This window comes from Gopherus flavomarginatus, chromosome 1 (genome assembly GCF_025201925.1).
Source record: "Gopherus flavomarginatus isolate rGopFla2 chromosome 1, rGopFla2.mat.asm, whole genome shotgun sequence".
NCBI classification, from domain to species: Eukaryota; Metazoa; Chordata; order Testudines; family Testudinidae; genus Gopherus; species Gopherus flavomarginatus.
Window position 1 is genome coordinate 90982302 of NC_066617.1, and position 15946 is coordinate 90998247.

Consider the following 15946-nt stretch of genomic DNA (forward strand, 5'->3'; position numbering starts at 1 on the left):
TGGAAATTAGCACAAGTTTTATGGCAAACAGATCTTGTCATGCTAACTTGATAAAAACAAATAGTGATGTAATAGACTTCTGTAAGGCATTTGACTTGGTATTGCATGACATTTGACTTGGTACTGCATTAATAAACTAGAACGTTACAAACTCAGAATGGTGCACACAAAATGGATTACAACTGGCTAAATGATAGATTTCAAAATGTAATTGTAAGTGGAGAATCATTGGGCAGGTGTTCTTGGTGGGGTCCCAAAGGGATTGGTTCTTGGCCCTATTCCATTTAAATATTTTTTAGCAAAGCACTTAGGCACATTTCAATGGGACCTAAGAATGTGATTAGATGTTTTGCTGAATTTCGCACCACAATGCACACATGGCCACTGACACACACATTTACATAATCTGTGCATGCAGCTGAAGTGATTTAAAAAATGGGTCTGTTTCCATATTTATATAAGATTCTAACTGCACCCATCTCCACCACTATTTCTTATTGCATACTATCCCTTCTTTTTCAGGAAACCTGAGAAACATAAATATGGTGAAAACAAAATAATAATTAGACAGTTTTAACCTATTACAATTTATGAACATGAATTTTATACATTATTTTTATGCTTTTCTTCCAAGAAGCCTACATAAGCTCTCTCCTTCTTCAAATACTTTCTGTCAGGGCTTTGAGCATGGGTAAGATTCAGCCCATGAAAATGTGACACAGCAAGAAGCAGTATTAATCAAAAGCTTCCACTGACTGCTACCCTATCTGTGACATGTAAGTTTCATTTTTGCTTAGTGCAAAACAGTTTAACTGGTAAATGCTGCTCTAAACTAGAGGCAGGAAATAGCTAAGTGAAACAGAGAAAAGAACAGTTTTGCCTTTTTTTCAAATTCAGCAAAGAACTAAAAATTTCAAGTAATGTTTTGCATTCGCAACTCCTCACCACTCTCTAGTTATGGAATAATTTGAGGATTTCAGGTCTTCAGTCACATTTCACATGATAAGTTTTTGTCCAAGTTACAGGATATTTCTGGTGTTTAAAATGCAGGTTAAGAGAGAACAGCAGATGGGAGGGACTGTTGGCTTTGTCTTCTATTCCTTGGTCTACTCAGGAGAAAGAGCAGCATACTGCCTGGACAAATTTATAATTTGATTTTTCTCATCCATTTGTTATGAGAATACATATGTAGACTGAACTACATAGTGAAATAGGTGCTTATATTTGTCACAGTGTGACAGATATGATGCTGGGAGCACATGGGAGTATTCAAAGACTATTGTATTTGATGTTAATATGTATCTTTATGTGCTGACTAGTGATTGTATTTCAAGCTAAATGGATGAGCTAAACTATTCTACTGATAGGAACCAAAATCTTGGGGAGTGGGATGGAGGGAAGGGAATTAATGCAAATCAGTATGCTAGTAACAAGCCTCTGGAAGTTTCACTCCTTGGGGAGAACAACATGTATTGATTTGACATTGTTCAAAAGGCCTGACATTCAAAGAACTTTAAACGGTATAAAGCAATCATTCTGACACAAGGAGAGTGGTCTCTCTCTTTCAGTTCAATGACTGAATGAAACTATGGAAAAGAGAGAGAGGGTCCTCAAAAGTTACTTGACGTTTTTAACCCCATCAGGGTCTCCATATGGAAGATGGGTGAACGCCTGATGAGATAAGACCTTTGTACAATGTGTTTATTGTTTTTAAAACGTGTTTTCTCTGCAATGTTTGGGTTGTGAATAAATACGTTAATTTATGAAAGCTGGCAGTGATCACTGGCTAACCTTATAATTACCCCTGTGGGTATGTCTAGATGGCACTAGGTCTCAGAGTGTGGGTTAGCTAACTCGATCTCATTGGGCTAGGGCTGCAGGGCTAAATATTGCAGTGTAGACATTCAGGCTTGAGCTGGAGCCTAGGGTCTGAGACCCTTCCCCCTTCTGGGATCTCAAAGCCTGGGCTCCAGCCTGAGCCTGTGAGTCTGCACTGCAGTTTTATAGCCCCACAGCACAAGCCCTGCAAACCCAAGTCAACAGCTGCAGCCATGCCCAAGGGTCTTTTATCACAGTGTAGATATACCCTCAGAGAGCATGACTGCAGGTGTTGAATTAAAGTCAGACCTGCTGAGATAATCACAGTAAATTGCAGGATTCTGCAGTTTAAGGCTCAGATCTAGAGGGAGTGTGTCACAGGACTCCCCACCAAGAAAGATGACAGCTCAAGTCCTGAGACGTGAGTGAGTTATCCTCAAGGAGCCCATGAAAGGATCAGGGGTGCAGTTACCATAGGAACGCTGACGTATAGGAGATGTTACTCATCTTTTGCAGTAATTGGAGTTCTTCGAGAAAGGTTTTCCCTTGTGAGTGCTCCACTTCAAGTGACTCCTTTGTACAGTAGTCAGAGAATGTGTGCACCAAGGATCATGTTACATCCCTGCAGATTTCAGCAACTGGAACATCTTTGAGTGGGGCCACAGACAAACTGTGATCTAGCAGAGTGTGCAATCACACTCAGGAGAGGTGGAATCTCAGCAAAACCATAACAAGGCAATAGTGCATCCAGCAATCGATTTAGAAGGTCTATGTGGAGGCAGAGGCATCCCTAGAGCTATCTGCATTGGACAAAGAGTCTAGGGAGTCTTCCTGAATGCCCTAGTTCTGTCCAAGTAAGAGGCCATCTTAACATCTAGCATATGAAAGGCATACTCCTGTGTAAACTGATGTGGCTTAGGGAAAATAAAAACAGAAAGTGGATAGTTTGGTTAATGTGAAACTCAGAAGTAAGTTTAGGTCATAGTGATACTTTCTCCTTGGAGAACACAATAAATGCAGGGCCTGCCATTAGAGGCCCCATCACCCCAACCCTTCAAGCCGAAATGATGACTACTAAAAGGTCTTCATAGACACATGTGGCAGTGAATATGTAGCTAGTGGCTGAAACGGCTGTTTCATGAGACAGTTAAGAACCAGTTTGAGATCCAAAAGTGGCGTAGAGAATCTAACATGGAAAAAATTCATATAGCCTTTTAGGAATCTTGTTGGGGTCGGATGAGTGAATATTGACAAATCTTTTACTGGCACGTGGAAAGCTGTTATTTCCAGGAAAAAAAAAAAGCAATGGCTGTTGAAAATAGCAATTCCAGTCCTAAAAACCATTGGGAAGCATTTCTTGCTCAATTTTATCCTACTTTTTCTACAGCAAGTTACAGTGGATCAGGATATTTGATTTGGGAGAAAAGTAGTAACAGCTGCCCGAATTGAGCTTAAGCACTCCTGAATTCTGAGGGTGTGCAAATCTGGAAGACAGGTGCTAGATTCCTTTTCTGAATATTAGTTATATCTGGAAAGAAAAAGTCAATTTCTTCTTTCATGGCTCAGAAGTGGAAATCCTCCTAAGTGCCTGGTACTGTATCTAAAGCTGCCCAGGTCCAGAGCCTCCCCTCCCTTACTTTTCATTTTAAATTCTAGTGGGATCCATGTACCTCCCTTGCTAGGCTTCAGACAGAGAGGTGCACTGTCCATTTAGTCCCCCCAGTTCCTTCTTTGGGGGCTGCAAAGTGAGGTCACACCAGTATCCCTAATCCAGTCTGGGGAAGTTTTCTGAAGGGGCTATCTGGGCCAAAGCCTTCTACTCCTTGGGCACACTTGTTCCTCATTCACAGTGCCACCCCTTTCTACTCACAACAAGCTGCAGCATGGCTCAGCTACCTCACTCGCTACCCCTCTCTTTCTTGTTGATAGCTACCAAGGGATTTCTGGTAGTTCTTTCCCTGCTCCAGGTCTGGCTCTATAGGCAGGGAGCTAGGCAAGGAACTACAGCTCCCAGTGTCCCATGGGTTCTTAGCTCCCATGCTGGATCCCCAGCTGCTCCATGGCTCTGTTTCTGCAGGGTTGTGAGAGAGGAGGAAGTGAGTTAAAAAAAAAAAAGGATGATCAAATGCCACTCCCTGCAAATGTGCTGCCCCAAGCACCTGCTTGTTTTGCGGGTGCCTAGAGCCGGCCCTGATGGTACCCAAAGTGCTCAGAGCCTCACTAGCACTCCTCTTGGGACCTGAGGTCTCCTGTGACTCGATCTTCTTTGAGAGGAACTCTCTGTTCCTCCTCTTACCCCCCTCCCTAGATTCTGAGTGGGAAGCTCTTAGTACTGCTCGTATGGTTATCAGCATCTCACTCATGGAGAGTATTTGGGACTGGGGTTTCAATGCCATCTTCCCCTTAGAAGCTCTCAGTGATCATGCATTGACAGAGGTGCAGGGTCCCTGTCAGGGGAGTTCCCTGCACCTGGATCAGAAGCCAGTCTTAAGGCTTGCTCCATCAGTAAGAGCCTGTACCCTTAAGAGAAGGGCTCCATCATTAAGAGTGTATATCCTTAAAAGAAGTGCAGATCTTGCACTTTCTGGGACTACGAGAGTTCCCCAAACAATGAATGCACTGGGAATGCCCATCGTTAATGGGAATTGCATCTCAACATCAGAGGCACCTTAAACCCCAGGGATCCCAGCATCCGCAGCAGAAGAAAACTTCTTCAAGCCCCTCAATAAGAGAAAAAGAAAAACCAAATATATGTATATTGTTAAGAAAAGAAAAAAGAAAAGAAAGGGAGAAGAAATGTTTCAACAACTCTAAGGTATTAAACCTACTACTACTAAGAACTAACTATCAAAGCTAAAATAGGAACAGGCACACAGCAAAGAGAATATAAGAACATAATATAAGAACGACCATACTGGGTCAGACCAAAGAGCCATCTAGCTCAGTATCCTGTCTTCCAACAGTGGCCAATGCCAGGTGCTTCAGAGGAAATGAACAGAACAGGTAATAAAGAGGCACATTAAATTCAGTCTCTAACAGAAGGTAGTTGAGAAGGAACTGAAGGTGGTTCACCTGTACAGCCCTATATAGTCTCAGTATGGGGCATGAGGATGGGAAGGGCACATGCGTGGGTGAAGTGGACACTGCTACCAAAAATTCTCAGCAAAGGCATAGGGGCATATATGCACCTAAAGTGGGGTGCCCACAGGGACATTACTCAAATAACTGAAATTTTGTCATTTTCCCTGTGTAACTTAATGGAAGGGTTACCAAGTGAGATCTCAATATTTTGCCAACTGTTTTAGCAGAAAGCTTACAAGGAATGGAAAAAGGGAAGGATCAACAAGGAAAGCTACCTCCTGGAGGTCAGAAAGTGTAGGGATAAAGTGAGAACTTCCAAAAACCAGACAGATTGGGACCTTGCAAAGTAAATTAAAACCAATAGTAAAAGGTTCTACAGCCATATAAATAAAAAGAAAACAAGAAATGGGACCACTAAGTACTGAGGATGGGGTGGAGATTAAAAATAATCTAGGCATCGCCCAGCACCTAAGCAAATTCTTTGCCTCAGTTTTTAATAAAGATTATGAAGAGTTTAGGGGTAGTGGCAGGGTGGCTAATGAGAACAAGGACATGGAAGTAGAAATTACCACATGAAGCTGATGTCACACTCAAACATCTTAATGGCACTAAATCAGGGTGAGGCTGGATAATCTCCATCCAAGAACATTAAAGGAACTGGCAGATGAAATTGCAAGCCCAATAGCAAGGATGCTCATTCTGATCAAATAAAAGCTGGTTAATATGGTTAGTGACATTTAACTGTATTGTAGGAATAAAGCAGAATAAGAATACTTACCATTTAAAATTAATAAAATAATGCAAGAAGACAAAGAAAATTAGCGTTTGCCAGTATTCCTCTAATGCTCCACTAATTTAAGCAAACAGCATGTGAGAAGACAGCAAGGTGAAAGTTACATTATGATTCCACAGTATTTGAACAATATTAAGTATATCTGTAGTCAGTTCTTGTCTACTACTCACCACCATTTATATGAGATTTTATAGAACTTGAGAAGTATACAGAAAAGGTCAATACTACTCATTCCAGGGACAAACTATTGTAAATAAAGCAGGAGGTTACACTACAAAATCTGTATTTGCATTGAAAAAATATGATTCAAAATAAATATGATTCAAAATAAATGGATGATTAGTGAAGAGAAATTACAACCTTAGAATGTTCTGCCTCCCACACATAAAAGAAGGTAATATGAGAGGAAGCAACAGAAAAATGATTTCAGCAAATGTCATCAAATTCTTAAAAAGAGAAAAATTATATACTCAAGGGAATATCCGACCAATAAAGGTTCTTGAGCCATCATTTTGAGGTCAGAAAACCTGTTATATTATTGGAGAATAGGTGCTTAGAAACAATGCTACTTCCTGGGGAAAATCCTCAACCTCCACCAAACGTCACTAACATTTAGTGTGAATTCTTAAAAGTTCTCCTTGCAAACAAATTTTGGGGCATTAATCTAGGATATTTTTATATGGAAATGTGCACTCTACATTATGGTAGTGAGCATGATCAAAAATGAAGTATGCCATTGTTGTCACCCAGTTAGGAGGAGTTTAGTATGGAATCTATTACACTGTGTTCTGCTGATGATTTGCATTTTGGAGCTCTGAATGCAGAGCATAGCTCTTTATAAATTAACCTCTGAGGACAAGTAAATTGTGAGATTCTTTTTTAAGATGAAAATACTCTCTACAGAGCTCAGAAACTGCTCAAAGGGCTAATCAAGATCAGATAAAAGCATATGTGGGTCTCATAAACCATCTTGGATTCCATCTGCTTAAGAGAATCAGAATTAAAATATGGTAGTGGTGAGGAATAATGCATGGATATTATCTCCCTGACTTCTACAGAGACTATGCTTGAAATGAATACAAATGGAAACACAAAAAGAAGAGAAAAGAAGATTTTGGGTGTGCTGTGATGCTGAATTTAGGCTTGGAGCCACAGATGACCCATCCATATCTTTGCATCTGCAGTATCCACAGACATGGACAGACTGGGTAATGCCTTGTGTTACTATAGATATGGTGTGTTTTTGTCCCTCAGCCACCCTGTAGTCATTAAATTCATTTGCTAGGCCTTTAACTAAGACCATCACTTTCAGTTCACATGCAAGTACAAGCATAGAAGCTCACAGTGTTATGGGAGATATGGTAGCTCTACCTACTCCCAGAAAAATAGTTCATGTAATAGTGCATCATGGCAGTTCACTGGATGGGCTGCGGCCTTCTGGTCAGTCACAAATTAAAGTGAGTGTTTTGCTGCCATGGCTATTGGGGTATCCAGAAGCACTTATTCTGCAGACCCTAAGGCTGCAGACCAACTGAACAATATGAAGGCAGGTGCCTTCGGGGGATGGAGTGGGGGAGGAATGTAGCAGAAATGGCAAGTTCTTTGGAACACTCCTTTCCCCCGCGCTCCACCTCAGGGCTAGTCTACACTAGGGGGTGAAATTGATCTAAGATACACAACTTCAGCTATGTGAATAGCGTAGCTGAAGTCGAAGTATCTTAGATCGAGTTACCTACCGTCCTCACGGTGTGGGATCGATGTCCGCGGCTCCCCCGTCGACTCTGCTACTGCTGTTCGCATTGGTGGAGTTCCAGAGTCGACAGGAGCTCGTTCAGGGAATCGATATATCGCGTCTAGATGAGACGCGATATATTGATCCCCGAGAAATCGATTGTTACCCACCGATACGGCCGGTAGTGAAGACGTACCCTCAGTCTTGCCTGGGTTCCACTTTCAAAAGCTGCTGCTTATGGCTAGGCACTGAGCAATCTGAGAAATGGTACTATTTACATTGGAAGATCTACTGTTTGACCCTGCAGTTGGAACAAATGGGAAACTCTCAGTCTGAACCAGCACACAAGCCTAGGTTTTGGCATGTGCTTCCAAAGTGCATAGTATTCTGAGCTATATCATTTTTCTTGTTGTTTTGGGAGGATGAAGTGGTTACTGATATGTTCTGAGGAGTTCGTTCCAATTCTGATAGTAGTGGTCATGTAAGCGGATTAACTGTGCAACAGACAAACTATTCTGGACATAGACACTGACTATGGATGCTGCATGGCTAGAGCACCCAGGGAAAAAAAAACGTGGGTGCTCACCACCCACAGCTGATCAACAGCACCGCCAAAAAGCTGTTTGGCAGCTGTGGGAGGGGTTTGAGGAACGGTGGAGAGCAGCAAGCAGGGGGAGGAGTGGGGGCGGGAAGAGGCAGAGCAATGGTGGGGCCTTGGGGGAAGGAGTTGAGTGGGGGCAGGGTCTTGGGCAGAGCAGGGGTGGAACACCCCCTGGGAAAAATAAAAGTCAATGCCTATGATTCTGGATGGAGAAGTAGGATATTGTTCACACGATTATTAAGCAATTGGTTGACCAATAAAAGGTTGGTGACAACTTGTGGTGTGGTAAATTGAGTTAGACATGTTAAACCTACTGTTCTTATCAAAATGTGGCATGGTAATAGCAGTGCTAATGCTTTATACAATTTCCAGGTGGACAGGTTTTCAGAGTTGATATTGGTAGCAGCCAAGAAACTCTCAGCAGTGCTGCAACATCTGTGGAGTATTGGCATATATTGGCTAAAAGTTTCCTGGAGGAATCAGTTGCTTCAGAAACCTGGAGGTCAAATTACTTTTTTTTGCAATTTCATTCCAAGGTGGGTTTGGACCAGTTGATACACTAGTTAGTTACTCTGCTTGATCAGGGATTATCATTTTTTCACCTATCATAGCCAAACTTGGCTTTTATGTCTATGGTGGACTTTTCTGACCTTGGAGGGAAGGTCAACCAGGGTCCATGGTTGAGAGTCGCAATACACAGCAGCTCATCTACTCAAGTTCTGTATGTCTTGCTATCACTATTCCACTTGAACTTTCTAAATCAAAGTGCTTTTTAGTGCTGTAATTGTAGCTAATCTCTTTGGAAAATTTTAGAGGAGTGAGCTACTAACCAGATTAGTGCATGACACTTTTGAATGATCGCTGTTTCATAATGGCCAGGCATGGGTGATTAAGAGTGTCCACTTTACCATAGGTTCTCTAAAACAGACTATATGGGGTGGGGGTAATTTGCATCTCTGGCAATGTGCTATTCCTTCCTTATGAACACTGAGAATTCTGAGAATTGCTTTTTGCATCCCCTGTTTCAGATTCACTTTTTCCATCACCTAGTGTAGATATCAGTTTCTTAATATTTTAATAATGTGTATTTCCTATCTGAGTCTCCATTCAGAGGATTACAAAGCTCAAATATTCAAGACAGATACTGTGAGGATTTGATCCTGAGGATACTAGGACAGTTGGCAGTCTGACTAATATATGACACTATTTGTCAGGGCACTGTTTATTTAATGATTCTGGTAACCATATAGGAGCTTAGTATTTTAATTTGGATAACAAAGTTAATGCTGCTAGGTTATCTTTTTATCCAGGTCTCTAAGCAGCTATCTCCTAGATCACAACAGAGATACGTGAGCACAGTATTGTGCAATGAGCACAGGAACAAACAGCAGACAGGTGACTAGATACACTGCTAGCTCTCAACCCATCCCAGATTCACTTTTACGGAACTGCGTGAAGAAGACATCATCTACATATATTAGAGTCAACTAGAACTATTGATGTGGTAGTGAGCAGGCCTAACATATTTTAATAGTCCATTAACAGCAATGGATCATAAGCTTTTTTGTTGGAGTCTCTCTAATGTGGATTATGAACAGATGAGAAATAAGTGAAAAATGTACTTGGTTGTAGTTACCTCATTACCTTGTTTCATTAACGGCTCTTCATGCAAGTTATTGCCATCTAAAGACAATTCTAAAATATAATTTCCAACATTCTTGTGGGTCTATCAGGACCAATGAACAGAAAGTTCTTCCCAAAACACATTTTTGGGGTATGTGACCAATACCACCACCAACTTTCATTTCCTGCTTAATCCTTCAACCTCTCTCCCTGTGTTTCATTTCTGCAGCCTACCAGCAGCACAATGCACTGCAAGCAGAATCTTTGTCTCCTACTGAAACTGAAAGGGAGGATGTAACTTCCAGAAACTCTTCCCTCTTCAGCACCTCTCCTTAGGAGGTTATAAGGTTCTCTTTTCTCCAAGGATGGACTACATGAAATTACCCAAACTGTAATTTTACCCAAACCAAGAATTATTAAAAGCAGAAACAGTGAACTAAATCAAAATAAACTGTTTTTAACATACCTAGATGTACACTTCTCATAAACTAGATATGACATTCTCAGCAATAATTACAAAGAAAAAATGAAAGATCTTATGTATCTAAGCAGCAGGTCGCTGATCTGACATCTCTTTCTCAGAGTCAGCCCCAGGTGTAGGGTTCAGAGAGAGATGCATGTCTCCATCACTCAACAAGCCGTCCCATGACCCAGGGCAGCCATCTCTACCTTCAAAACCAGTTTTCTCCAATCACCTGCAGTATGGTATGGGAGAGTCCTAAGAGATAGACTAATGTGGATACAAAAATGCTTTAACAATGATAAATAGTAGTCTTTCAAATGCTCAGCAATCCAGGTCAGATAGCACCTCTCTGCTGCATACACCCAGGACTTGTTTATACTAGAAAGCCTGTAACATTTTAACTATTCTGATATATTTAACATGGTACAACTGACCTTAGGGTGGATGCAACTAGATTTTGTATGAAGGTGTATATAGTATAGAGTATACTAGTGTGTGTGTGTGTGTGTATACACACACACACACACACACACTAGGTTTTTCCTGATATAACTATTTTGTTTTAAAAAGAAAGCACACCCTAACTAAAATTATAAACCATAATCCTTTTGAGACTAGACCAGGACCAATCTTCATTACTGCAGAACACAGAGTTTGGGTGTGACCTTTTTTTTTTAAATCCCCTACTTTAAATCAAATGACCCAACTCAACGTCCGATTGCTATGAAATATAAATTGACAAATCCTCAAAGCCCACTGTCACAGGATAAAAAGTTGCTATTGCATTAAATAATCTTGAGATTTTACAGTGTGGACTTTTTAAAGTGTTTAACAGAGCATTTAGCACACTAGCAGAACTTAGCATATTTACATTTTCTCACACAATGCAGTTAACATCTCTTACTGGTATTTTAGACACCAGTTAATGGGTTTTTATGTAAAATGGGCAAACTCTACATCACTGCAGGTGCCTGGTAGTTACTATTTTAGCAACACAATTATCCAGTGCCTGAGGTGTCTTAGAGATTTATTAGACTTTTACACCTTTTCAATGGATATTGATAAAAGTTCACAAAGCTTGACTACAGCCTTAAGATCAGAAGGAGAATATTAATGTCTGACTTATTAACTATTATGATTTTATGATTTCACAAGGTTAAGTATGTCACATACATGGATCTTCTTAAAGATAGACAATAAGTAAATTAAAATGCCTAATAAAAGTGTCTAGTACAGGCAATCCAGGTCTTACTCAGGAAAATAGCCAAGGTAGGTGGGTCAAATTAACCTTTCTGATCCGTTATAAGAAAGGCAATTCAACTCCCAATTTGTAGTCTACCTAACCAAAAAAAATGCCTGAAAGAATTCTTTTTTAAAACTTTGTTTATTATAGAACTTCCCCTCAATCCAAAGTTGCAAAATTATCCTTGGAAAAATTAATGAATGCCTCAGAACATTGCTGTGAGAAAGGTAAGTATCTTAATTTCAGATGTGGGAAAGGTGTGTCAGATAGAGGTTATTCAGCAAGCCTGTTGCAGAGTCAGGAACAGAACAGAGGGTAGGATCTGTGAAAGGACTTAGATCTTGCAATGCTGAGCATCACACTGTGTAAGTTTTAGGCACCTAGAAAATCACAGGAAGAACACTGTGCTCCACAAAGCCAAGTTAGGCTCCCTATACAATGAATGGGGGAGAGATAGGCACTAAAAACGAGATGCACAAAAGCCAGCACACTAGGTGCCAAGCCACTGGGAATGGTGACAACAAAGATGTGTGCTAAATCCCACCCCTCTCTTGGAGTTAGGCACCTACATCTGGATTGCAGTGAGGTGCCTATTTCTGTTTAGCAATCCACAATTGGGAGCCAGCAGTCCAGAGCCTGGAGGTTTAGGCACCCAAGTTGTTTCTTATAGGAATAAGTTAGACACCTGCCTCACTCCACACAGAGTGGTGAAGGAAGAGGTGTGCAATTTTAGCCTAGTGGTTAGAGAACTCACCTGGGGTGTGGGGCACCCTCCATCTCTCCTGCTGAAGCTGTACCGCTGTGGACAAACAACAAAAGAATGATTGGAGCATGGGGACTGGACCTTGTGTCCCCACTGAATGACAGTCGTTCTCTCTCAGCCTTGATGACTGTTCCACAGTGGATAAATACAAGAGTGAGTGAGAGAGAGAGGGACTACAGTTCAGTGGTTAGGGCACCCAGCTAGGAGGTGGGAGCGCTAAGATCCAGTCCACTTGCTCCAATCTCTCTTGCCTTATTTATCCACAGTGGAACAGCAGGGAAAAGAAGGAGCTAACCTTTGCTCAGAGTAGATAATTAACTCATGATCTAGCCCTTAATAATCTGACATTCATACATATTTTCAAAACTATGATTCATGAACAACATTATGATTACCAAAAAGTCAATGGTGTTGTTTCCGATAGTTCCATATACTGTTGTGGTTTCTTACTTGTCAAAACATGCTCTCATTCCAATTATTTGTAGTTAGAAGATTATACCTTGCAAATCTGATATAAATGGGTACAAAGTGGTGACACAGGAAAAAAGTCAAAACAAGGGCAATAGGGAGAAGTATGTAATTTTGGAAAATGTAAACAGAGTCCTTGTTTATAATATTATTCATATGACTCAGTATAATTATCATCTTGTAAACATAACTCACTGCTGTTCAGAACTGTGTAATCCACATAGTAATTTGTCAAATTAAAAATATTTTAGACTGCCATTTCATGTCTCTTTCTGTTTTTATTCACTTTACCTATATGAAATGGGAGCCTTGGGCTTTTATTTTGTATTCATATGTATTAATTCAAAGGTACTTCATTTAATTTTATTCTCTGGTGGTTATTTTGTTAATTGTTAAGTAGTTATATATTCAGAACCTTTTAAATTTATTTTGTTGTTTCTATTACAGATTAGTGTTAAGTACTTGGTAAAAATAGGATGGTAAGAAGGTCACTGAACATGGCTGGGAAATTTGCTCTAGAAATTTGGCTTCTATTCCTGGCTTTTCCATAGACTTCCATGGGAATCTAGGAAGTCATTTAACCCTTGACTCAGCTTTTCTTCTATAAAATGTGGATAATATTTACATCCCTCACAGAAGTTCATTAATGGTATAAATCACCCTGAGATCCTTAGATAGTAGTGAAAAATATTATGTCAAAAGTGAAATATTATACATATCATCAGACTGTACCAATCATAAGATAAGAGAATAGTGGTGATTTACCTGTCCTTGAGGAAGGTACTCTTGCTATTTCTAACGAACAAGGTTTCTTCGTAACTGCTATGTCCATGAAATCACAAAGGTTGTTTTCATTTTCTGAAGAATGAGCATCAAGAGACGCAGAAGGTACTACTTCCAGTGTATAGCTCCTTTTCTTTCGGTAAGACTCCTGAAAAGTAGAAATGCAACTACATGATAAAAATAGTCTTTCTGGATGCAGTAAAACTGGAAAAAAGAAAATTGTTCAATAACTCCGTCAAAAATAGAACTTAAAATTCAACAGTTTAAATAAATGACTTCCTACTGAAACCCTAAATTTAGTGACTAGAAGGGGTTACTTATAATCTATCATAAATTAAATAAATTTCACCGTTGAATATTACTTTTTTTTAATTTGTGATTATTGTGTATGGATTTCTTTAACTCTTCATAGATTCATAGATTTCAGGGTCAGAAGGGACCAATGTGATCATCTAGTCCGACTCCCAGTGACCCATGCTGCAGGGGAAGGCGAAAAACCTCCAGGGCCTCTGCCAATCTGCCCTGGAGGAAAATTCCCTCCCGACCCCAAATATGGCGATCAGCTAAACCCTGAGCATGTGGGCAAGACTCACCAGCCCGCACTCAGAAAAGAATTCTCTGCAGTAACTCAGATCCCATCCCATTCAATATCCCATCACCAACCACTGGGCATACTTATCTGGCGATAATCAAAGATCAATTGCCAAAATTAGGCTATTTGACATATGGCAAGCGCTCTACTGCAGTTGCTTTTACTGTACCTTTTTTGTTAAGTTCTGATTCAGGTATACATCCTGATCAGATTTTAAAAGTGTGTTTTGTGAAAGAAACAGAATTATATAGAGTTAATAAATGGAATTTCTTTGTTTTCAGGGATTTTGTCAGTTTGTTCATACTATACATATAACACATGGATAACTTGATCTATTGTTCGATGGCAGAACCCAGAAGAAGTTAGTTTTCTTTGAATATCCTGAATGGATAGCGTTATGGGCACTAGGGCTCTCTTTGGTTATTCTTTTATGTGTGTGCTTTTGTGAATAGAAACAATTAGAAGTGGATACTTACTGGTTGTGATTTCCTAAGAAATAAGAGGAATCCCTTGATATCTATAGGCTACAGGATCAATGCAAATCCCCCTGAAGTCAATAAAATGACTCTTATTGGACTTCAAGCTGAGTTAGACTGTGCCTTAAATTAATATTTAAATATTAGTGATGAATTCTAGGAGTATGAGCTCTCTACCTTTGCTAATGCTGGAAAGAAGCAAACAGATAGAAGATATGACATGTTCACTCTGCCAAATCATGAGATTGGTCTCAGTGTTCAAAACCACTAAATTAAGTAGGGCTTGGCTGGTTCCGAACATGAGTGAAAATAACAGTCTGGTACAGGAATTTCTCTAATTTCGTGGTTGCAATCCAGCAAAATATGATAAAGTATTCAAAGACAATCTCTCACAGGAACACAGTGTTTGGCTATTCTGTGTCACCCATATGGATGCATGTAGAAATCAGACACCATATAAATCTGATATGACAAGAAACTATGCAACAGGCCAGAAAACACCATATGTTCATAAGAGTCACACATAAGCAAAGTACTTCCCAGCAAACAATGTAAGAATGTGCTACCCAGAGGAGGTCATGGCATATCAATTTCCCCATAGACTAAAAAATATTTCATCCAGCTCAAGGCAAACAGATGGCTGTAGATAACCAGACCATTTCTGCTGTGGAAGATTTGTGCATCGATTGGCCCTTTAAACTACTAGAACCTTCTGCAGTTTTTACTTTACTCAGTTCTGCCTATGTATGGAAGTTCAAAAGCAAATTATAATTCTGAACCTACTGGGAGGCAGAGACTCCGGCACCAGTGTCATGGCAAGAGCAGCATGAGTACTTTCATAGCCTCTTCATGATTCCACATATTAACACTGGCAGAACCAAATTTCAGTGAACTGGTTGTTTATACAGGAGAAGGGGATTCAGGGAAGAGGAGATGATTATTGGAAGAGAAGTAAAAGAAGAAGCTGGAAGAAAAGCAGCATCACGGAAAATGGCGGATTAAACAACTATAAACTAAATATAGGAAATGCTTTTCAGAGAAAAATATATAGAATATATGCAAGAGAACAAACAGGCTAGCATTAATAATTAAAAATTAATCATTTCCATTGAGAAACAAAAGCAAATAGGGCTCAAAATAAAATTTAGAAAAGGAAACAATGAATGGGGAGAAAAAAAACTGTTACATCTTTTACCCTTCCATCCTGTCGGTATGTTTGTCTATTCAGAGTGTAGGCTCTGTGAGATAGTATCTTTGTTTATATTTCTGTATAGTGCCTAATGCACTTTAAGGCACTGTATAAATAAAGAATTGGGCAAGTTTTGCATTTGGGCCTCCTGAATTGTCAAGTATGATTTTTTTAAACTCAAAATGGTCTCATTCCCCAAATGAAGAACATACAAAATAGTGCTTTTGATACTAAGCCTGCAAAGATTTACACATGTTCTTAGCTTTAAATATGGGAAAATATCCAGTTGAGGACAATGGGATTATTCACAGTGAGAAAAAT

General features: G+C 39.9%; 1 protein-coding gene across 9 annotated transcripts in view; it reads right to left on the reverse strand.

The window, feature by feature from the left end:
- Positions 1–15946, reverse strand: part of ANKS1B (ankyrin repeat and sterile alpha motif domain containing 1B) — a 746271-nt gene that overhangs the window by 454582 nt on the left and 275743 nt on the right. For 5 of the 9 annotated variants that reach the window (XM_050934354.1, XM_050934328.1, XM_050934346.1 and 2 more), the window contains exons 10-11: positions 13351–13516; positions 12109–12153 (exon numbers count right to left, since the gene is read on the reverse strand). In XM_050934354.1, coding sequence (XP_050790311.1) covers positions 12109–12153; positions 13351–13516 — 211 coding nt within the window. The remainder of the gene's footprint in view (positions 1–12108; positions 12154–13350; positions 13517–15946) is intronic. The other 4 variants (XM_050934390.1, XM_050934374.1, XM_050934381.1 and 1 more) reach the window with 1 other exon arrangement.